We start from the raw sequence: 24,966 nt of genomic DNA on the forward strand, positions 1-24,966 counted from the left end.
AATCAAGTCTGTACCCATGTTGTTTTATAAGAGAGATTTCAACAGTAGGGAGTCACTGCAGAGAGGAAGAGGATGTCCTGTTGCTGCTGACAAAAAAAAAAACAAAAAACCACAGGATGAACAGAACAAATAAATCTTTATTAAATTAAACAAACTTTGTTGATTTAAAATCAACGTGACATTTTGGGCTACATTTTGTTGTGCATTTCTGAAATAATTCTGATAGAACGTGTAATATTTTAGACATAGCCGGCCCTTGGGATTACCCTTACAGACTTTTTTTAGTCAAAAAAAGACCAGATGAGAAAACATACAGAAAATAAATTCAAGACATAATCGTTATTGCTGCCACCTGCAACCTATTCACACAGTTGGCACTGATCATTGATCAACATAGACTCAGCTGTTCAGTTCAGGCCTAAACTGTCATGCCAACTGCATTTAAATAATTACAAAAGCAAGACAAACCCAACTGTTACAAAAAAAGAAAGAAAACAAAAGAGAAAAATAATCAACATTTTCCCCATAATTTCATAGTATGCACAATAATGGCAAGAAACTCACTCCCTCCTGTCTTCATTCAGAAGATAATAAACTCTGTCTTTACCAATCAATGGCTTTTCAAAACAAAGACACTACATCAACTTTATGTTCATTCTGGCTTGCCATAACAAATAATGACAGATGAAAATGTTTGTTTTTTTTGTTTGTTAGTTTTTTTTGGGGGGGTTTTTTGTACAATCTTTTACAAAATCCTGGACAATTTTAGTTCGCATTTTTTCTCTCATTGTCTGAAAATACAGCTACAATTTAAAGTTCCCAAACATGCACACATGTAGTACCTTTAAAAGCAAAATAAAAATCAGAGCATAAACTAAAATAAAATAGCATTCACAAGGACTCTGGATGCATTGGCAAGTCTTTTTCCACATTCAAACTGCTGTGACAGACCATTCAAAAGAGTACACGATTCTGAGAGTGTTCAAAGCACGATTTTTGTGAATTAGCCCACCAGTTAAGCCACCCTGACATGAACAGAATGTAATTCAAACAGCAGGAGAAAACCCTAGTACACAAACAAATAGGTTTCCTAGTGAGCAACTCAATAAAAAGTGAACATGCAGTTCAAGAATAGCTGATTCCAAATCCACTAGTTTGTTCCTAAATACATCAAAGTCAAAACAGGCACCCAAGGGACTCATCATCATAACAACATGTTCGTCAGTGCGGACATGAGCTCTGAGCCAGCGACAGACAGGTGGAGGAAATCATTCAAGGGAAATGGAGAAAAGATAAAGGTTAGCATAGATTAAAGCCCGACTCTTTCCAGCCAGAACCAGGTCATTTGGTTATGACTGCAGTCATCATAAAGCCGGACCGCCGCTATGAAAATCATATGCAAATCAGTCCAGCTGGTAAGCCAGCTGATCTTGTTAATGTTAGTGGACCGGATCTGTGAGGATGAAGTAGAATAGAGAGAGAGATGTAATAATCAAATCAGATATAATCTGGGACAGTGCTTACTCCCTCAATCTTTATCCCTCACTTCAGGCTTCAGAAGACTGCTCAGAACAAGCACTTTGGCTGCACATTTTCCTGTCTAGATAAATATTCATCTAATATTTCACAATGACTCCACCGCTCTGAAAGAAATGACTGAAAATGCATTTTCCAATATGTATTGTTTAAATGTGCGGTAACACATGGTAATGGTGGGCTGTGGGAGCTCCAGGCATGTCTCTGTCCATACATGGAACACTATGAACTTACAACTCCATTTCCATGGAAAGCCTGGCTTTAGGACAAACAATATTGCTGTTGTTTCGTCACAGGTTCAAAGTCCAAAGGAAATTTCCTATTCTGCCTTTGTGACAGTGTGGGACAGATATTTTTGTGACACCTGCAATAGTGATTACATGAACTTAACATGAAATGTCTCACAAAGCAGGTTTCTCAGACACAGTAATTGGGGAGATGATAACAAACTTTAGCAAATAAAACAAAACTTTATATCTCTATTTTAACAGTGGCTGATGGACATTTTAAAAAGACAGAGCGGTCTATTACTCAAAAAAAAAGGAAAAGAAAAGAAAGAAAGAAAGAAAGAAAGAAAGAAAGAAAGAAAGAAAGAAGGAAAGAAGAACTAATCAGGGTGATGTCTTGCTTTACCCCCCCGCCACCCCCAAACAGTGACTCAACAGTAATTTGTGAGGATTTTGTGCATAGCAAATTGAAGAAATTATGCTCAGGTGAAGAGCACCGCTGGGCAGGGTTTTCAGTTCGTACATTGTCTGTTGCCATGGCAAAAGATACACCTACATCACTGCAGTGACTCCTGAGGACATTCCCCCTTAATGTTCTTGTGTGTGAAATCACGCAGACAATATTACTATTTCAGTTTTCAGTGCTGTCACCCACTTTCATCTGGGCCCGCCGTGTAAAAGGTGACAAGGCGCACGCTAAATAAAGATGATATTAGCTGTCCACATGTTTGTGAACATTGTGCTACACAGGGGTGATATATGTACTCTTGCACTCTTGACACATACTAAAGGTAACATAGAGGTGAATAGGAGATTTGGCAGAAACACAGTCCACAAATTTAGTTGGACTTAAGAGTGTCAGACAGTAGCTCTGATCTAAATTTTCATTTTCATTACGTGTCCATTGTTGTTGGTTTGGCCCAGGAAACCCAAATATGAGGTTGGTGTTGGTGGAGGGGCTCCGTCAACTCATCGATTATCAGCTGGGACAAAAGCATGAAAGCACGGCTGGAAGCATCTCTTTCTCCTTCTCTCTCTTGACTAACGGGAGACTTCACTAATGAGGTCAGATCTGGACATTGACAGCCAGCTCCTCCCCGCAAACAACATCTCAAAGGGACTCGCTCAGGCACGGCTTCTGTTTAGACGTGGGCCCCCTTCCCCCCTCTCCCAAACAAACCTCACTCTCTCTTTCAGTCTTTGTATGCTGGCGAGTTTTAAGCTCACAGAGAAAGAGCGAAAGAGAGAGCGTGAGGAGGGGGTTGGGGGGGGGGGGATGGAAAACAAGTCGTGTCAGGATGAATCTTGAGAGTCGGATTCGTCTTGCTGGAAGACAGGTTTTACAGGCTGAGTCCTTCCTCCTTGCCCTCTTCCACGGCCCGTGGACCTCGTCATGTCCCCCAGCGGAACGTAAGAGTAGTCTTTATGGGAGGGATGCGCTCCACTTTTGCTGTACTTTTGGATCAGGTTTCCAGAAACACTGGCCAACAGAAGTGTGGCAAGGACAGCACTGATAATCAGCCAGGTCTGCCTACACAGAGTAAAAAAAGGAGGAGGTGAACTTTAACCTCTAAACTATGTCTGGGCTAAGAGCTTCAACAAAAGCGCTCCACCAAAGCCATGGCAACTCCACAACAAACCCTCGCTCACACGTGAAAAGTACGCATCTAATAAATGCATCTTGGCCACTCTCTGTTGTATATAGCTTGTTCACAAAACAGGAGAGTTTAAGCTCCCCATAACGACAGCTTTGTTTAATGCAGTTCAGGAACTTTTTTTTTTTTTTTTTCCATGGCAATAATCAGCGTTCGGTAAACACTGACCAGGGGGGGAACAGAGATATGACCTGGTTGCTTGTGACGGTGGACTTTTCCACTGAAGTCCTGAGAAGTGCAAAATGTTTTGAAAGCTGTGGTAGCATTGCATAAAATGACAGCAGATGGTTAGATGAGAGTTTGTGTGCATGTGTGTGTGTGTGTATATGTGTATGTGTATATGTGTATGCGCATGTGTGTGTGTGTGTGTGTATGCGCATGTGTGTGTGTGTGTGTATGCGCATGTGTGTGTGTGTGTGTATGTGGTGTGTGTGTACGTGTGTGTGTACGTGTGTGGTGTGTGGTGTGCAGTGTGCGGTGTGTGGTGGAAAGACAGACTGAAGTGAACTCACTCTCTGAGATAGGATTTCTGTTTCTGGGCAATCTCCTCCTGCTTCCATTCTCTCCACATCTGCTTGGCCAGGCAGTGACCAGCTACAGAGACAAAAAGCAATAAGGTACAAAACAGGGGCAAAACCACATCCATTACTAACAAAGTCTCACCTTTAGCCACTGACATCCATACATAGACTTTTCTACTAAATGGCGAACACGCAAAACAGAGCCAAAGTGCAAGAGATAAGTGTGTGTTTTTTCCTTATTTGGGCGGCAAATACAAGTTCACTGTACACATTAAAAAAAAAATACCCGGGAGACATGTAAGCTTTGAATACTTAACCGTTGGACAACAAACTAATCATCCGCAAGGTTAAAAGAGCTCTTGTTTTTGAAAACCACCCAAATGGAGCCTTAAAAGGGAGATGGTGATGGCCCCTGATGGAGTCTAATTTTAAACTCTACATCTGATGCTTGCGCTGTGCCCGCCAGTCACAGACAGGTCAGTTAGTCAGGGTCTGCAGATAACAGTTCTGCAGTCAGTAAGACAGACAGCGGAGTGCAGCCTCCACTGTCAGCCCAAGGCATCCACCACATTAAAGCTTCTCTCTGACACGAAGCATGCTGAACTAATGGTTAATTATCATTCTGAGGAGAGACAGAATGCGCTCGGTTTTCGGGTTAGATGTTGAAGGTCAGAGAGTTGTTAACGTAAGAGCCAGTGGTGTCTCTGGCATGTAGAGCCTCTGCTCCACAGCTGAGCACTGGTGATACACAAGGCTTGCTGAGCTAGGGGAGATTCTGGAAGGTCGCCTTTCACACCCTTCCCCCCCCTACCAACACCACCTACACCACCTTCCTGCTTTGTTTATTCGTTTAGACTGGTTTGCGTCTACATGTGTCTGTGTGGAGCAGAGGAGGGCTATCGTGTGACAGCTGAGATGCCAAATCTAAGTGGTGCAGAGACATAGAAAGAGCAGGAGAAAGAGAGAGAGAGAGAGAGAGAGAGAGAGAGAGAGAGAGAGAGAGACTCACACAGACCTGTGAAAATGCATCAGCCACTGCCCTACTCAAACAATAAAAAAATAAAAAGAGACTAACATGAAAACAACACAGTCCTAAAATTACAAAGACAGGAAAAACCCAGTTAAAAAGAGGGGTCTCCTTAAGATTCTGTTGCCAAATACGTCACACCACCTGAGATCAGGAGCACCGTTTAACGCTCTCTCGCGATCAGCAACGTCTATGAACGGGGCGGCAAAGAAACAGCGTGTGAGTAAAAAGAGGAAAGTCAGACCAACAGAGGGAAAGTAGATGAAAGGTAGAGACAGTGACTAGAGACGAGATAAGGGGGCACTGCGCAAGACAGCCCTCGCGCCGCCGTGGTCAGTACCTCTGTGCAGGGTGTTGTTCCTCTCTGCCGAGAACGTGATATTGCAGCTTCCTGTCACGCTATCACATGGGCACATATCCTCGCAGTCACACTGCTGCAGACAGTTCAGCCCATAGAAGCCCAGAGGACACTCTAACGATGACACAAAAAAAAAAAAAAAGTCACCACTAGAAAAAACAAAACCATATACAAACACAAAATCGATGTCAGCAGCGTACAGCAAGTCAGGTCAGAAAGTCAACCGTGGCCCGGGTTTACGTATTACTGTTTTTGATATTACTGTTCAGTTTCCCAAAATATAAACAGTTTGCCTGCAAGGTGCACGTGCTCTTTTGCTTGTTGTTGTTGTTTTCTATTTCTACAAGGATTTGTTATTCCATCAAAATACAAAGAGGTAGAATTTTTAAACTGTTAAAAACTAACTGAACAGGACTAAATCAGAGTATCGTGCTTTTAAACAAATTTTGAAGACAATCTTTACAAACCTAGTTCACAGAAGTTTCCATGGAAACCAGGTAAGCAAGTGCAACTACCATGGACTGGGTCACAGGAGCCTCCATTTGCACATGTACACGTCTGATTGCAGCCATCACCATAGAAACCTGCTGCACAGACTGGAAGAGCAGAAAACAGCAGTATGAGAGCCTGGGAGGAGGGTAGGCTAGATGCTATGCTTAAGATCACACTTTACACCTTGGAACTCCAGACAAACCATCCCCAAATCATTAGCTGGTGGCTTTCACGTGAACAGTCTTTTTAGGCCATGAACCTTACATTTGCGGATTGTAAACGTAAACACAAAATAAAAAATCCAGGTGGTGTTTTCTAAGTCACCAGAGGAGAATACAAAATAAAGGTTTCAAAATTTATCTTGAATTACCTTGACTACAGTTACTGCCAGTCCATCCAGCATCACATGCACATCCATCTGCAAAACGGAAGAGAAAAAGAAAAGAGAGAGAGGGTAAGAGCATGTGCGTGTCTGTGTTTGTGCGTGTGTGTGAGAGAGAGAGAGAGAATATGTGCGAACGACATGAATTTCCAAATGGGAAACTATCACAGTTGTTTGAGAGTTTCACACTGAGAGCAAACCCATAAACGTCTGCACACCATTCTAGTGAAAAAAATACCCTGACAAGCAGGTTCTGTACAGCCCTAATGCTTAGTACACAGCTTTTTTTTTTAAAAAAAAAAAAGAAAGAGGCAAAAAAGAGCATGAAGACACATGTGGCTTATGATTAGCGGAGACTCTCACACTGGGTACAGAGACCGTGTCCACCGCAGGCAGGGGACTGGCACGTCAGCCTATCACAAGCCGTGCCACTCCAGCCATCCTGGCATACGCACTGCCCGTCCACGCAGGTCCCATGCCCGCTGCAGTCCTCTGGCTCACACGCCGGCTCGTGGACACACACAACGGTAGAGACTGGGCGAGGGCAGCGCCACATTTGACGTGGAACACTGCACAGAAAAGGCAACACAACACAACACAGCGCGTAAAAACACTGTGAACTCATACGCACGGCGAATACTGCGGACGCGATAAACAATCTCTATTCTGAGAAAAGAGACTTCCTCTCAAAAAAGCACAAATGTTACACTCCAGTGAAAACTGTGTAATATTAGCATGAGTTATCACGTACCACTCGTCGGAGGGATAATTGGCCAAAGCTCCGTTGACAACGTAGGTGGCAGACCCGCCCCCATCCAGATTAATCGCATTGACCACGCCTTCGTCCTTCAGGAAATTGGCCACCTCCCATAGGTTCATGCTATAGAGTTAAAACAAAATTTAATGTTTAGAATTCACGTCAGTGTTGCTATGTCACCTTCACCTTCTTAAAGAAAAAGAGAAAAGAAAAAAGCCAATAAGTTCTGTTCGTTCAGTAAGTTACTCATTTATCAAGCACTGAGAAAGAGGAAAGATCGATACTATTAAGTGGGCCCCATCTCTGCGTTTACCCTCTCTGATCAGTCTTCCCATCGATATGAAACAGGATGAGGTTTCCCTCTGCATCATGTCCTATGGCTGTCCTGGCAGAAACCACATCAACAAACCGCTGGAACGATCCTACAAAACACACAACAGTTACTGTTTATGTGCTAATGAAGGTCACGTCAACACTGTCCTGTAGAAAAAATTCCCTAATTGGATCATTTTGAGTTTATGGCTGAGGTTATCTGAGAAATTCCGCTTTGCGAAATATCCCCTTGATATAGTTGTAAATATACTCCAAACAATATCTTCAATCTATGTGAAATAAACACCTAAGTTACAACTATAAGTGTTTGAACATATCAACAGCATGAATAAAAGCTTTCCTCCAAACAAGAGCACATGGTTTGCCACAAAATCTGTTACTAGGTCATACCTGTTTCCTCGGTTTTGTCACACTCAGCCGCCATGCTCTCATTAATGTAGACCTTGCCTGCCCTGAGCAGCCAGACCACACCACTGACCAGCTGAACGAATGGGTTCACCTGATCCAACACATCCTCCTCAGAAAGGTATCTAACAGTCAGAGAGACAAGGAGAAGGAGAGTGACAGTCAGACAGCAATGACAAAATACTTAAATAAACATGTAGGTTACTAGTTAACATATTCGAGCTAACTTTAGCTGGAGAAATACTGCGTTGTAGTTTCCACATATACGAGTGAACTTGGTCAGTAGCTGGCAATAAGGTCAGTATGTTCAGTTTCATTAAGACTCTGCAGCTTATAATGACTGTCAAATATGATCTCATTTTAAACTATTCTTATCTCTGTGCTCTAGCCCGTATATTTAAAAGTGCACAGATACTTCAAAATGTGCCCTCTATCTGAAACTGAGCCATTCACAGGTAACCCATAACTCATTTATGAGCAACAGGCTGGAAGAACCGAATTACGTAAACAAGTTCCCACTGTTGTTTGCTTTGGTGCTCTTGGAATGTTTTCGTTATATTTCTATTTATGGGACCAGATGTTCTTTGCATTGTGCATTCTCAAGCCCTCTGCCTCCTTAAAGTTTTCCATTCCCTTCCAGAAAAACTGGTGAGTACGGCTGTCCTTAACTCAACCTTATCGTGTGACTGATGAAACTCCGTGAAATGTGATTGCTTTGGCCTGGGTTTACCCTTTCACAGTCAAGGAATTTAGTTACAGCAGTAGATGAGCTTTGCGTTTTTCTAATGGCAAGGGTTTATTGAATGGACTTAGAACAGAACTGTAATCTAGACATGCATGTCACCCTATATGTCTCTTTACGGTAAATTACCAGGTACATTTTACAGCATGTGACAAGATCCCCATATAGAAATCATTCGTGCACTTGGTTGTATAGACTAGAATTATAGAGTTCATTTCTTAGAGGTAATGACTCAGGTAACAAGCAAAAAAAAAAAAAGAAAAGAAAAGAAAAAGAAAAGCTTTGGGAGTGTCAAAGGCCAAGATGTCGAGGAAAAGATAAACCAGTCCAGTTTATTCACATCTACACATCATCCCTAGCACTCCAAAAATGACTTCCATTAATTACTATTGGTAATTACAACTAGCAATTTTTTTGTACAACGTTACACCATGCAAGGAACATTTTGTTCTCCCACTACATACGAGTGCACTTCTTTTAAGTCACTTTGCATAAGAGTGTCTTCCAAATTAATTCAACTTTAATTAAAATTATAATTGTATTAGAAGCATCTACTGGATGATGGACCTTACCCAAAAACTAGTGTCCCATCTCTCCTAATCCCAAATTGAGCATTTTGTATTCCATGGCTGTCTTTCACTAACTTTCCGTCACTAATCACATTCCCAAGGCACTCTCCGGAATGAGTGTTAAAATAGCCGGCATTTTGGGCAAAGAGGCACTTCTTTATTTTGGCAGTATTCTCAACCAGTTCTCTATAGGCCCTATCACATCCTCCAGGGCCACCAGGTTCCAATATGGACAATGTCCTCAGTGGATTATGAACCACAGTGATGTGGCCAGTAGCCCATCTGTGCTTTCTGTCACCCTGTAGCATGTCAGACACAAAGATTTTAGACTCTGCCACAGGTGAACCAGTGTGGTCGTTGGCAGGCCAGGTTTCATGGGTAACGTTGCCATGGACAACGGGCTGGCAGTCTCTCACGTGCCGATGTGAATGGGAGGGGCCGTGGGATACGGCGTATGGTAATAAGAGGTCATCATCCAAAGAGTTTCTGTCAAAGAAATGAATGATATCATGGTTAGTTACTGCAACAGTCTTTTTTTAATCAAGAATTAAGCAAAAATTAATCCATGACGTTATCGGGGGACAGCACAGAACGTCTATGAAGTCTTAATGTAGAATAATTGAGAAGTAATACTTCTTATCACTGGGGCACGTGAAACAAACAAAACAAATAACATACATTCAGACAAATCCAATCATTGCTACCCCCCATTCACTGAAATTACCACCTGGACACTTCTAGCTACGTATATCACTAAAGAAAAGAGTTTGGGAGGAGAGCAAACTCCAAAACAGGACTGAGCAATTTTTGTACTGTTTAATAACATATAAGAGCAGTAAAGTTCAAAAATATACTGAACACACAACTCCAAGATAAATACCTGTTAGGCCTAATCAATTAACAGATCAAAGGAGTACAGTCAAGGTAAGTGCACTCTAAAGACACACTTCACTCAAAACAGAAAACAATGTCGAATGAGGACCACTGGTGTCTCATGTAACTGCCATAATTGTGTAAACCTTAGATAATGCAGGGAACTCAATATCATGGGATCACTATCTCATTACAACATGCCTTGACATGCTGCTTTCACCCAAGAACACTTGGAAGTAAAAATTAGCAACACAACAGAGAATCAGAGAGAGAGAGAGAGAGAGAGAGAGAGAGAGAGAGAGAGAGAGAAAGAGAGAGAGAGAGAGAGAGAGAGAGATGTAGTGTCAACTTTAGATCTGTTAAAGGGCAGCATTCTACACAACACTGCCCTCTCCTGTAGTATTTTTTTTTTTTTTAATCTCAGTGCATTGCTCTTTTATGAATTTGTTTTAGAATAGTCTTAGGCTAACTAACAGAAGTTATCTTAAATAGGAAACAGGGATTTATGACACCTCCACAAATTCCTGATGGTCTGACATGGCATGTAAACATTTATTACAAAAACCTATTAAGCCCATCATCTCATATAGTCATAAGATAACTGTCTGACATGAGTGGTTGCATGTCTTGAAACGCTGCCTTCAGTAGCTGGGAGAACAGTTAGCAAGACACATTTGATACAGGGCTAAACCAGAACAACTTTACCACCATTACGATCTTAGCGTGCTGATGCAAATAAGTCATTTGGACCTAGAGGCCAATAAGCTTTGATATCAAGCTTTGTTTAGTTCATTAACTATCTAAGAGCAAACAGAGAAGTTATTGGCAAACTGGCGACGGTAGACAGGCTGGCTAAGCAGCCTAAATTATGTTCGCAACAACAGCTACAGCTAATAAGACTAAGACTAAGGCTAGTATTTTTTAAACCTGCCGTATTTCTTACAACAGGCTGAAACGAATCAATGTTGCGATGCTGCCACTACAAACACCGTCGGGACTCACGCTTAGCTAGCCTAAGCTAATTTATTTAGCCAATATTAAGTACTGAAAAGCTCCTGCAGAATTAAGCTTACCGGGTGTATTTGCTCCCCGACAAACAGACTCCAATGCGTATCAGGAGCAGAGAAATCAAACGAATACTTTGCGAAAATCTTGCCATATGACAGACACTTGAATCAGAAATTGCGGATTTGCCTCATTTTCCAAATTAATTAACTTCACACTTCCTGCTCACTGGGACAGAGGAGTTTTAGCTGGTCATATGACGTGTCAAAAAATCACATGTTTCGTTGAAACATGTGAGATGATTCGTTGTAGGTTGGAGTTTGAGATCGTTGACTTGTTCCTCTGAATGTAACGATAGTTGGACTCAAGTTCCCTTACTACATGAAATTAACAATGTTTCATTGAATCAACTTTTATAACTAATATAACTACTAAATACTTTTTGTGCCTTCGCAATTAAATTTCTCCCTGCCAGCTGACAATGATCGATCTTTATAAAATCGGATGCTTTCGGCTGGTACACGATTTAGGTTTCCAGTTGATGTCATAAATCCATCCACATTCAATAAATGACTCAGAATGCGTGCTCAACAAATCTGTTATAGCAATATTTTGATACAATAACTCGATAAGAGTGCAGATCACCCGAAGTAAAAGGACAATCCTTGGAGTTTTGCAAGCGGAACGCAAAAACTCTATCCATTTTCCATGGGAACTTTCAACTGACGCACAAAGTAAAGGTCAGGTGTTTCAGGGTGCTTTGTTTTTCAACATGGCAACTAGTATTACAGCAAAGCATGGACTTTTAACAACCAAAAATTGTTTCCACAGAAAGATATTTCCAAATTCCATATGTTTACAGCGACCAACAGAGATAAAATGTTTGAGAGCATCAACAAATTCGACAGGTCAACACAACGAAAAATACTGTATAGATATTGTAAGGTAAGCACACCAAAGATGATAATGTCATTGAGACTTACTTGACGCACTTTCATGAAACAAGTGTGGGAAACGAAGCTGTGTCTGCACACCAAGATAATGGCGATCTGAATGCCCCCAATGTACCTGACCCGTGTACACGATTGTCCTCTGCTTGATAGGTCGAGAGACTATGATGGTTTTGTGTGCTCTTTGCTTCTGCCCGAATCAGCTCGCCGGTCATCCCTGGCACTGAGAGCTTTTAATGTGGAACTGGCCCAGGCAGGTATTCCTCCTCGTGAGTGTACCGGAATACGGTACAAATATATCATTGTGCCCCCTTGCTCTTTGAGCGTGAAAATTTTGAGAGAGTTTGGTGCATGCTTTCTTGAAATATCGATTGCACCTATGAAACAGACGTTTAAAATAGGACGTGTCATGCAGGTGAAAGACTCTGTCTCTCAGAAGACCATTGGTTTGATGCGCATGCAGTTCTGGAAGACAGCGGTGGAGGATATCTACAGAGACGATCCACCAGCTCAGCCTGTCGCAGCAGAGCTATGGAGGGTTAGTCAGATGTTTCTACCTTGTTGTAATTCTTGTATGTGTTTGAAAGAAGAGAAATGCAATTTAAATCTGTTGTTGTGGTTGTCCCTTTTTTAGGCTTTTCGGAAGCACACTTTGACAAAAAGGTGGATGTTGAGAATAATTGCTGAAAGAGTAAGTCACAAAGCACTACTGATTTGTCACTGTGCTTGCAGAGTGATTTGTGTCACGTTTGCGCTTTGCTATACGTACAATTTGTCGAAAAGTTGTGGCTCAAAGCTAGATTTTAATAGTTTCTTTTGGCTCACACTTCAAGAAAAGAAATTACCTGACTGTCTGATAGATAGCACTCAGGGAGATTGGGCATAGTTTCCCAGGTAAAAGAAAAGTGACAAGTATAAGCAGAAAAAGAGAGAGAATGTGAAATTTTTGCTTTACTTAGAGCTAAATGTCTCAGGGGAAAAGGCATGTTCCATTTAGAATCTTTTTTTCTTGTAGCTTGGAGGTTTTTAGGCAGTTTCCTAAAGGCAACCTTTGTGTTGTGACAATCTGAAGTTGCGTCTCACTGTGCTATTGTGCTGTGTGTAGTTTCCCGAGGCATTGACTTGATGTTAATGATGCATGCAAGTGCAGGCCCATACTGTTGCATTGTTTTCAAGATTAGTTTGTATGATAAGCTAACTAGGATTCCTAGTTATCCTCTTATACAGAGAATATGTGGAGTGTGGTTACAGAAAGTACATAAACTCGCTGTCATTTATTTTGTTGATAGTAACAGAATAATTTCCTTGTCCTTGTGACCAGGAGAAAGACATGGAGGACAGAGCCTACAGAAATTTGCAAGAGCTAGAGTCCTATGCTGAGAATACCCAGTCCTCTTTGCTCTACCTTTTATTAGAGACTCTGGGTAAGGTAGTCTCTTCTAATCGAATTTAGATGAACCCCACTTTAGAGTTATCATCATAGCATCTTTCTTTAATCAGCTGCTCTCATACACTACAGCATATGACAGTGTAGTGACAGAACAGAAACTCAAAACCAGACTGATGAAACATTGCATATAGAGCTTAAAACCCTTTTTAACGTTGGCTACAGCTACTTCTTGCTTTTAGTTTGTTCCAGAGTTTAAATGATTATCCCTGTATAAAAGCTTTGTTGCCTGTAATTAACTGAGGCTAAAAAACCCAAATGTGTATCTGTGTCCTTGTTTAACATGCGTGTTTGTGTTCAGGAGTGAAAGATGTTCATGCGGACCATGCTGCCAGTCACATTGGCAAGGCTCAGGGGATTGTGACGTGCTTACGAGCGACTCCTTACCACAGCCGCAGACGCAAGGTCTATCTGCCCATGGACATCTGCATGTTGGTGGGTAGTGGGAGGCTCATCCAGACACTAAGCCTTTGGCTTCATTTTACAGGCTTATGGCAGTAGTCTCCTGCTGTGGCACGCTTTCTCTCTCTCTCTCTCTCACGCGCACACGCACGCACACACACACACACACACACACACACACACACACACACACACACACACACACACACACACGCAGTGCTTTCACATCACCTCCCCCACTGGATATTACAGATCATTTGTAGTGTCTGGAATAAAATGGAGGTTGGACAGTGTTAATCCACGTGGCAGTGGAAAATCAGAAGGTTTAAACTGGTCTGTGTCTTTCCCAGAGTTAAGCCCAAACCCCAGCTCTTTGTTTCAGCCATCTGTTGTCCACAAGTTATGAACGTGTCCTCACTTGGTTGAAGGGATTTTAAAAGCTGTCAGATGTAGCATCAGGGGAAATGTTGAAGGTCATTTTTTCCATAAGTAATCACAACTCTGTTTGGTCTTAATATAAACTGGAATGGATTTGGAGTGTACCGGAGTGTTTATCTTGTTTTCAAATTTATATCAACAGCGGGGGGCGCTGTTGTTACACAGTTTTAACTGAATTGCTGCTATGCTACAGGTATAGCCTGATGTACATTACAAGAATTTGCCAATATAAAAACCTGAGACCATCTCCCATTTTAAGCCTAAAATAACTGGTTTTAATTCCGCAAATACATCATTTATTATTCTGTAGTGGGTGTTGTGGTGAGAATGATTATCCTGCAGTGTCAAACATCATAGGATTCCCCAAAGCCTCTTATATAGATTAGATATCGCTATCGTTTATTTAGCCATGTCAGAAGATCGCAGATATAATCACAGAGGGGTGGAGATCTAATCACTGAGCACCTCACATAAGATGTACATTGGTGATCAGTGTGTAGTTTGACCAGGCGAACGACAGAAAGGGGTTCTCTTCGACGTGGAAAGTTTGCCTTCAACATCAAAATTCTTTGGTGGTTTAGAGATGCAGTTGCAGTCAACTGTTACTGAGTTGCCCAAACCACTGCACAGATATCACTTTTGAGGGGTACGTACTTTTGGCTATCGTTAAATCTACTTTTGACAGCTGGTGAATCTGATGATGGTTTTTTTCCCCCCCTCAGACTTTCATGTTTGCATCACTGTTGTCACTCTACCTAATGAAATATCAGCAGGTCTCTGTAGCTCTTGCCAAATGGGCCCCAGTACTCTTCTATCCAAATCACTCACATCTCTCCCTCTTGGCGGGTTAGTCGAAATCATAAGCGACACTCTGTCCTGCATATTTATACATGACCTTAAGCATGATAGGATGTTAACTGCTTAATCAACTCAGGAACGGCGAAACGAGTGGAATCACTCGCTCTCAAAATTTCTTGCAACCACCATTTGTTTTGGCACATAGCTGCAGCTACTGTAGAAAAGAACATGCAAATCCACAAGCTGTTTGGATTAATGCCACAGTTACGCTGTTGAGCGCATTTAAGACATCAGACAGTACATTAACACATTTTTACAAGCTCGAAAACAAAGCACAAACAAGAGGTGCGTCAGCAGTTCCTTTTGATGTTGCGTCGTAGGATTGCTACAGGACACTTTGAGGATTTCTTTTTATGTGTTACTTTTGCGTTTGTATTTTGAATTGAAAAGTCAATGGCATTTGCAAAAGAAAATATTTGTATATGCAGTGACCTACATGATGCAAGGTGTTTTTTTTTCATTGAGAAAAACAGCCTGGGGTATCCCACTATAACAAAGTCTTCAACGCAGTGCGGCTTAACTGGGTGTGCTAACACACCGCAGGCTGCCTGCAGGCAACAAAGGCTCAGCTATTCTCATTTAAAGAGGCATCATAGCAATCGCTCTGAGCCCATTTTCAGCCGGGCCAAATTTGAGATCAATAACGATAGCTTTACGAGAATTACAATGAATGCTTATTCACACTCTTTGCACCGCTTCAAAAGGAAACTATTGCCTTCAGTTGGAATGAAATTGCTTTTAAAATTAGAAGGGGCAAATTAACCCACCAGAATGGTGTTGTTGCAATTTGGCTATTACGAAAGGTTTGCTTATTTCTGTTGAATGTTCACAGTTGTAAGTAATTCAAAATAATATTGACGGCTAGAGGCCAGTCAGACGTGGTGTTCGGGGACGCTCTATTGTGATGAAGTGGTAGCTGTGTAATTTCAAGAGTAAGATATCTTTCCAGTTAAAATGTCCCCCCCCCCCCCATCCTCTCATCATAATAGTCTTAAGCTTGCATCATATGTGTATGCAAAATGATGCAAATTCTGTTTTTCATCCTGCTTTTTTTTTTTTTTGTCACTCTAACAAACACAGTTTGGCCAATTATAGACACAAGTGAGGCTGTGGCTCTGTGCTTGCCTCCATACACTCTTGGAGGAGTATGTGGTTGCCATGGGTTTGGTCGGTGAATGGAGTTACGAGAGCGAGATGCTCAGATAATGTTGTCCGGGTCACGGAGGATATGTTTACGTTGTGTCTCCTCCAGCATGGGGCCTCTCAGGAGGATTTCATTCGAGGAAGCCGGGAACAGAACGTTCGGGATGTGATCTATGACATCGCCAGTCAAGCACACGTTCACCTGCAACACGTATGTACTCGCCGCTGCCACCATTTATCTGTGATACTGTTGTCCAAGCTGTCCAGGATGCCCTCTGTTTACCTCAGCTGGTTTTGTGTTTCATCATCATTGTCAGCAACTACTGGATCACATTAGACGTTCCATAGATAGGTTTAACATATCACAGATGTTTGATGTGTGAAACATGAAAAGGGGGCTTGATACTGAAGGACCTGATACTTTACACATACACGCACTCATTAAATATGGGCTAGACTCAGTGACTACCAAAGTGTGTTTTACAATAATTCTTTCATATCTGCCTCCCCCAATATCCTTATGTAGCATCCCACCTTATGTAGCATCCCACCTCCTACCCACAAATGTGTTAATTCTCTTATCGGTGTTTATTTCTACATAGCCTAAGTACAGACACACTTTACTCATTTTAGAGCTTCACATTTTGAAGCATTTATCATTAATGTCTTCATCATTTGTAGAGAATGTCAGAGAAAATATGTGAAATGCCCAGGGGTGTGAATAGATAAACATCACGGTTTATTGACAGTTATTTAATCCAGTTAGTTTCTCTGTTGGGAGAGTGTTAAATGGCATGGACTGTCTTTTGTGTTTGCGTTCCCATAATTGGACAAGCTTGTGTACCAGCGGATTCAATGATTTCCTCATCACCAGCTGTATCGATTGACCAGGGCAATCCTTCCAGGCTAATGGCATGACTAAGAAGTGCATTTACTGACCAGTTTTGAAACACTGTTTTCCAGGCAAGATCATTCAGCAAGAACGTTCCAGATGCTTCAACCCCTGCCTTCCTGCAAACTGTAAGTGAATATTTTGTGAAGCCCCCCCCCCCCCCCCCCCCCCCACGTCTCTCTCTCTCTCTCTCTCTCTCTCTCTCTCTCTCTCTCTCTCTCTCTCTCTCTCTCTGTTGAAGAGCTCATGTCTGTCCCCGTGCTCTCAGCCGTGCCTCCACCCCCAGCCCCCTCAACAAGAGGTGGACTTGACCACGTCGTGACCTCACAGGACCGTCTGCCCCTTCAGGGAAACCATTGCCAACAGGCCATCTAATTACATGTCTCAATGCCAGTGTGTCCACTCATAATGGACTAAGTATTTACTCCTGCGCGGTGGTTACTGTTGAGCGCTCCTCCCGTTCAGAGACACGGGGAGCTGAACGGGTCATGCAAGGGGAAAGTGAGGGGTGGAGGGACTGTACATGATACTGCTGCGGACGTCATTTTGTTCTTGATAGATTTTCCGTTACGATTTAGAACGCAACGACATTTAGGCCAGTAAGATGACAACAACAAAGAGAGAGCGCTATATATATTGTTGCTATAAATATTTTTTTTTTTTTCATTTGGTCCCAGTCTCTGTCAGTGTTCTGTTCTGTTCTGTTCTGTTCCAATGTCCATTTCTAAGAAAACACTTAAAGGACCAGTCAGTACTTTCTCTAGAAATCCAGTTTTGTTTTTTAAGGCTATTCAAAGGCAGCAATTTCTATGTCTGTTCATACAGCAAGCCAGTGCTGGAAAGAAGCATTTCATTGTATTGTTAAACATGGGTTGTGTATTGTACTGTAGAGGGGACAATGATCTTATTCAGATTGCCTTTTTGGCATTCTTTTTTTAGCTGTTTTATCCAAGAAACATCTGAACAGAGTTCTGGGTCGGTTTCACTTGATGGCGATGAGTCATAAGAACTGTTTTTCACTGAAGTACTGGTACTAAGCTCTGCCTTGAGTCTCTCTTTCTTTTTTTTTGTTCTCCTCTTCTTCTTCTTCTCTCTCTCTCTCTCTCTCTCTCTCTCTCTCTCTTTCTCTCTCTCTCTCTCTCTCTCTCTCTTTCTCTCTCTCTCTCTCTCTCTCTCTTTCTCTGTCATACAGGTGGTTCTGGAGGACTACCTTCAGAGAATTAGGAAAGTGGACTTTGATGTATTCCACCCTAGTCTCCAGAACAGGAACCCACTGCTGCCCATTCAGCTGTACATCCGCTCGTGGAAGAAGACCTATTGATGTTTTCAGTCTGTTTTTCATGGACCGTAACTAAACAGTTCAGATAGCGTACAGAGCACAAAAGCACTGGTTTAGTATAGTGTAATAAATCTTGTTGTCAGGTGATCCTTTTTCTCCCCGTTCATCAGTCTCGAGAGCGACGAGAAAAGAATCTGCTCAATAAGAATGTGTCATACACATTTGGACAGAGAAATGTGTTTCCTTTGTGGAGGAAGTCTGTATTTGTCCTTGAACATGATAATGAAACCCAATTCAATTCAGAAAGGAGATGCTCAAATAGCATTAATGCACTTCAGCCTCTACTCCACGTCTCTACTTTTACAAAACATACAGTTAATGAAATGTTGCAAAAAGAAATAAACAATGGGAAAGTGATTTAAATGTGTTTGTCTTGTAGTTATAATCTTATTACTGTTCATCCTCTTGCTGAAGGGTGATTTAAGGGCTCAGCATTCAGCTATCTGTGATAAGTGTTAACCCTGTAGTCCAACATGGTGACTCAGACCTAGTTTCAGATTCATATGAAGCAAGTTGTTCCCTTTGTGGTCTTGCACAGACTTGCATTCCGCACTGTTCCATTTCAAAAGTAAAATTACATCACTTTGTAAGAGAGTCTGCGTATAATGTAGTTGGGAGGCATTGTTGTCCAGTCAAAATGAATTTTGTGTCCGAGACTGTCATTTGCAGGCTGTGAAGACAATATCCGAGCTGAGAGAAAATGGGATGAGATGTCACGGTGGGAGACAACATAAGCATAAAGTGTACTCTTTTTTTTTTTTTTTTTTTTCTGTCTGGGGTCACAGATTAGGTTTCATCCTGTCCTATTCAGTGGCGTTCTGATATGACTGGGGAGTACATTATAAGTAATTACTATCTGTACAGAGCAAAGACGCATAATTACTCTTACAGGCTGACAAGTTAGGGAGCCTCCGGGAACTTAATCAGACGTGGAGCCCGGGGTAGTGGGGAAGGAAGATTGGTGCTGAGCAGATGATTCACGTAGTCGAGTGTTTTAGCGCTCGAATGAGTCATTCTGTGCTCTGCCACAAATCGTATTATAAAGTTTACGCTGTCATTAGTGCAAGTCATTTTCAAGAGCTTTGTATTTGATTATTGATATAATTTGCGTGGACCATTTGTATGGCTATCATTTGCTGTTGGCAATTTTAAATACTAATATAATTTCTGCATACAGGACGGATCAAATTTGAAGATTATTTGTTTGTAACTCAGCTGGTTTTGATACTCAGGGTGTCTTAAATCGTCTGCGGTATCTAACCATGTGTCTGGAAATGTGCAGCCACTGGGCGCTAGTTTGGTCTACATCAGACAATTTCCACCAGTGTTGTCTAGTTTTATGTCATAATTAATATTCAGCACAGAGGAACATTGTTTCTTATTGAACATACTAGGCTTTATAAATCGCATGGCTTCTGTTCAGAAGAGATATCATCCATTGTTTTCACTCCATTGCAACTGGAACAATTGTCCCTTCCAAATTGAATAACCATGGAACAAAAGAAAGGGGTCAGAGACACACTTCAAAACCACTTAAATACAAATATGGCCCGTACTGCACTGACGAAGATAAAATATTTTGTGTTGGCTTTAATTTCGGTGATCACAGGTATAAATAGTGAGTCAGTTATTTATAAAGCACACAGATACATTTGTTCACTTCACAAGCTGGAGAGATTGATAGACTTTTTAGAACATAAGTACTCACATTTTTTCAACTGACACTATCAAATGAATGTCTTTTTTTTTTCTTCCTGGTTGAAAAGACTGAATGATAAAGTATTGTGAACACCACATGCTGGCAAGAGGATTGCTGTTAGGTGTGCTCCTAACTCAGTTTGTGTGATCAAAAAAAACTCCTTGGTGAGGTGCACTTTTGATGTAAAATGCAATCTGATGTTTTAGAGAATAGGAAAGCATACTGTGCCCCCCAAATCCCTTTGATTTGGACAAAGGTAGCTGTTAACAGAGTCCATTTTGGCGGCAACGGCAAATGGACATGTATCAAAGGTCATTAAAAAAAAAATTAAAGTGCCAACCCCCCCCCCCCCCCCCCCCCCCCCCTATAATTAATATTTCTGGCTTCTCAGTTGGCTCTATCTATGCAAGATAAAAGGAAGTCAACTTGAAAAGAACAAGACAGATACGAATCAGTTGAAAAACTAAAAAAAAAAATATATGCATAATGTATCATATCAAGGAGCAGCTTTATTATTAATGAAATAGATAATGAAAGCTCTTCTCATCGCCCTTGTGATCATTCATCTGCTGGTCTTTCTAACTTGTGATAAATGACAGAGTCACTATGACTGAAGCAAAACAAAACAGAAAATCAAATTTGTGTGTTTAAGAAATCTCTAGGGACAAATCCACCTTGGCTTTACAACACTGAGACAGGGTGACAGACTAATCCTAACACTCATGACACTTCCTCTTTTGATTCGTCTTTCATCCATTCTTACTTTTCAACCGTGACCATCTCTTCAGCCCTGAGACAGCTAACACGCTAATGAGCCAAAGTGCTCTAGGACTTTGATTTTTCCGAATCAAACCCTGAAATGTCAGAGATACAATAAAAAAAAAAAAAAATCCACATGTCTTCATCAAGGGAGGAAGTGGTGATTTTAGAGGAAGCTGAAGATTAAAAAATGTTCCTGTGGCTCAGACGCTGACACAGATGTGAGGCTTTCTTCTGAGCTCATAAAATACAGTTACACTGTATAATAGACAGAGTAGCTTGGCTAAATCATGACAGATTTCATAAAACTTTTTTCCACCATTTGAAGTGCCTGACAGAGTTTGATATTCATAAGCATAATGACATGGTTAGTCATTATGTCACAGGGATATATAAAGAAACTAAATGACAGACATATTTTGTCTAAACCACTTATCACCTATATGATAAGAGCGATTGTGTCTTTGATCTCCGTCTCTGATAATTGCCAATCATTATCCATATCAACCATTCAGACTCCATCTTTGAGAGAAACCTTTTCTCATATACATGAAGATTGGTTTAACCATTTTCATTCCATGAAGTGCATGTATAAAAAGATCTGTTGTTCTTGCTAATTCATCTGATAAAGGACTTTTTTTCCACTGAGATCACCTTTTTTGTGTTGTTGACACTTTCCAAAGCTACCTGCTTAGGCACAAAAATGTATGTAAAGTGATGAAAACACATTGCCTCAGGTACTCTGAACTTCAATAACCCGAGACAGTCATTGATCTAAAACTCACTGATCATTATTCAGAAGGGACTCTGTCTTCACCTGTGGGTGAAGGGCTCTCTTTCTACCGTTCTACCCATTTTCGAGAGTGTAATTAAATTCTAGCAGTAACATTCTCGTATAGCAATTTGTCAAGAAAAGTTATTTGATAGTTGCGCATGTAACTCTGTGTCACGCTGGCGGTGTGGTGCAGGACCCAAATGCAAAGACACAATGGTTGACGGTGACAAAACGGAAGGCTTTACTTAAAATGAAGACCAAAATACAAGTGCAAACTAATAACAAAACCAATAACAAAAAGGTGCAGCGTAACAGTGCGCAAAATACACAAACAACGATAGACAAAGACAAGGCAAACACTAGGACTTAAATACAAGGGAGAACTAAACAGGGCAAAACAGGATTGGATAAAATTAACAAGGTAATAAGACAAACAGGTACAGGTGAGGGGCGGAGACAGACAGAACAGGAGCACAAAGACATGTCAAACCAAAAGTCCAAAATGGCAGTGCAGGTTGTGACACTCTGTAACTTAACGTGACTAAACACTGCAGCTACCATTTTTCAAATTGTGAAATGAGGATACTATGCATGGATTATTCTCATAAGAGAGACAGTGTGTTCTTGAATAACCCTCAGCTGTCAGTCACTGGACAAAGGCCTGTTCACAGGCTACTGGAATAGAAAATGAGATGTGGTAGGCTGTTTGCTAAAAGTGTACTGCCACTCATTTGAATGCAAAAGCAGTACACTGAAGAATTATTTTACGATGCTTTTATGGCAATCCGATTCAATCACTGCTCAGCCCACTTCAATGAAGTTGTGCCGTTGTACTCAGGGTTAAATGTTACAAATTTATCTGCATTCTGTTCCCACTAAATTAACTTTTTTATTCTATATTCCAATATTTTTAAATGTGAGATGTGGTCCATAGATGTGCTTAAAAGTCAATTTCCACAGAAGTAATGCACTATGAATAATTTAGGTTATTATCATATTTTCTCACCATCCGAGTACTGATATGTCAGTGTCTCATTAGTTCCATGTCACATCACACTTTTTCTGCTCCATCTCTCGGTGTCTCTATTAGTGTTCATTTGAATTCATTCATTTGGCTTAATGAGCTCTTGTCAAAAGTTGCTGAAATGTCAGATTGGAAAAGAAGACAAATTAAACACTATACATAAGCACATTTGCCCAAATCCCACGAATAGGTGCGCCTGAGTCCACAGGAGAGGAGCAGGGGCATTGAGACTATAAATTATTCACATGCAAATGAATAAGATCAACTGAGACAAATGTAATTGTGTGCTTATGTAATGGTGATTTGAGAAATAGCTGATGGGTCAATAATAATTCAAGACCATGCATTTGAAGTAGCGTGTGGATTTATTTAATGATCAGAATTATATTTTAAAACATTTAAGCACTTAAGAGAGGTGCAAGCATAAAATACCTGAAACATTAAACACAAGAAACTCCAGGCCAGATGGAGGAATATTTCAGTATCAGACATTTGCAAGAAGCCTAAGTTGATCCTCCTTACCAGCAGACAAGTGTCTGTGGTTGTGATTCACAACCACAGACACTTGTCATGAACAGGTTGATCACTTAATCACGCAAATCAATAGAGACTTGAAGTGATATTCACAGATATTACACATGCTCATATTTGTCTGTCTGACATTTAGTTCAGGGCAATATGAACCTCAATTTCATTCTGTAGGCTAACACCATCTGGAAAAGATGTAGTGCATGTGAACATCATATCAACATGACTGGCATGAGAGACTTGATTAGGCCCAGTGATCTCTCACTTGTGCCTTTTTACGACCTTTACGTTCAAGCAGGAAATGAAGATTTGTTTCAATCAAGCCCACACGAAAAAACAATTAAAATTTGATCCCTGTTGATTCTTTTGAATTCTGTCCTTGAGGGCAACACTGATTAATGCACATAAATTGTGGAATGAATTAGATCATTTTTCACACAGACATGTCCCAAGTGTACAAAGTAGCGGGCCCTGGAGGAGCACACCTTCTTTTTTTGTCTTTTTAATCACTCAGAAACTGAGGCATAGAATTGCACTATTATCAAACAACGCGTCCAATTATTTGTCACCCCTGTCTTTTGTCGATGCCATTTAAAAAGTCTCGGAACAGTCGGAGAATAAGGACAAAGAAGAAAAACTTAGGGATGTGAAGCGTAATTAATCTACAAATGGAGCTCTGAACCAGCGTATCTACATTTATGGTCAGCACCAGCATTTTTAGTTATTAATGCACTCAAAATAAGCAATAATCCATACAACAGTCAGTACATTTTATTATAGGTCTTCAAGAAAGACTTATGACACTGGCACTTCATGAAATTGGCTATTTTGTACATCGTTCGCCGCATTTTCCGGTAAAAATGTAGCTAGTATTACTAAAACATTAATTAAAACCATAAATAAATAATATAGCACAAAAGAAACTATTGACATTGGCATTGATGCATACCATTTTGTTTATCCACTTCATTTTTCCATGGCAACAGAGAGCCTGTGGCACACAGAGAGAGTACTGTCAAAAAGGGGTCATTTGACCTTCCTCGCAGTTCTCTTGTCTATGGCATGTAAGAGTTCCATAGGAGACTCAAGGTCATGTGACTTGTCTCCCGGGAGATATCTCTCATGGTCCAGAGCATCATCAGTCACTTAGGCGACATTCTCACTGCAGCTAAAATTGACCCAGTTTGGATACATCTCCTCATATGTGACACAGACTGTTTTTTTTTTTTTTAAACATTCTGAATAACAAAGAAGAAATTACACGGAGTCATTTCGGGTCCAGTTGTGACCACAGTTTGCATGTGATATTAAATACAAATTCTTGCCATGGAAACATTCTAGCGGGATAACCTGAGTGTGAATTACTAAAATTCCCTGATGCGACAGGCTCCTACTGTAACTCTACAGACCAAACTGAAAGTCAGGGCGCCCCTTGATATTCAGTTGTCTGTCGGACAAGGTCACAAGAAAGGGTAGAAAAGGGTCCACATGGCCCTTATGGGTAGAATGGATGCGTGGAATCAAAGTGGATATGAGGAATCAAAGACTGCTTTCACTGCCTTTACTCCTCTGGTGTCCTTTCCTGATGTTTGTTTTTAGCACTGTGCTGCCAGGTTTGCACTATTTGCAGCTGAGTACCATTATTCTCTTCAGCCTTTTCTTTCTGGTGATGCTAATGGATCTAGTGCGAAATGTGACTCTGAATGCAGAAATCTATAAAGCATCTGTAAAAGGTTTATCAGACAGATGAACTAGTGTTTGGTATCTTGTTCTTCGGTCTGACTTAGCAGGGCGAGAAGATGTCGTCACTGAGCTGAGCCTGTTTTCAGT

General features: G+C 41.0%; 2 protein-coding genes across 4 annotated transcripts; one reads left to right on the forward strand and one right to left on the reverse strand.

Moving 5' to 3' along the window:
- Positions 1-3,055: 3,055 nt before the first annotated feature.
- Positions 3,056-11,059, reverse strand: nagpa (N-acetylglucosamine-1-phosphodiester alpha-N-acetylglucosaminidase). Its single transcript, XM_030782533.1, has 11 exons — positions 10,951-11,059; positions 9,008-9,490; positions 7,679-7,818; positions 7,269-7,377; positions 6,950-7,078; positions 6,562-6,767; positions 6,187-6,234; positions 5,792-5,920; positions 5,307-5,438; positions 3,931-4,012; positions 3,056-3,294 (listed from the first exon to the last, which is right to left on the reverse strand). Exons 1-11 carry the CDS (start codon positions 11,034-11,036, stop codon positions 3,057-3,059), a joined length of 1,782 nt encoding a protein of 593 aa, XP_030638393.1. The 5' UTR covers positions 11,037-11,059; the 3' UTR covers position 3,056.
- A 595-nt stretch (positions 11,060-11,654) lies between these two features.
- On the forward strand, positions 11,655-18,636 carry ndufaf6 (NADH:ubiquinone oxidoreductase complex assembly factor 6). Of its 3 annotated transcripts, XM_030782340.1 has the most exons (9): positions 11,655-11,827; positions 11,986-12,085; positions 12,248-12,370; positions 12,467-12,523; positions 13,154-13,256; positions 13,581-13,714; positions 16,230-16,331; positions 17,084-17,140; positions 18,205-18,636. In XM_030782340.1, exons 1-9 carry the CDS (start codon positions 11,655-11,657, stop codon positions 18,331-18,333), a joined length of 978 nt encoding a protein of 325 aa, XP_030638200.1. In that variant the 3' UTR covers positions 18,334-18,636. The 3 variants fall into 3 exon arrangements, with proteins under 3 accessions (XP_030638200.1, XP_030638201.1, XP_030638202.1); XM_030782341.1 differs by lacking the exon at positions 11,655-11,827 and having other exon boundaries at positions 12,069-12,089; XM_030782342.1 differs by lacking the exons at positions 11,655-11,827; positions 17,084-17,140 and having other exon boundaries at positions 12,069-12,089.
- Positions 18,637-24,966: the final 6,330 nt, after the last annotated feature.

The sequence above is a fragment of the Chanos chanos genome, chromosome 8 (genome assembly GCF_902362185.1).
Source record: "Chanos chanos chromosome 8, fChaCha1.1, whole genome shotgun sequence".
Classification (NCBI taxonomy): domain Eukaryota; kingdom Metazoa; phylum Chordata; class Actinopteri; order Gonorynchiformes; family Chanidae; genus Chanos; species Chanos chanos.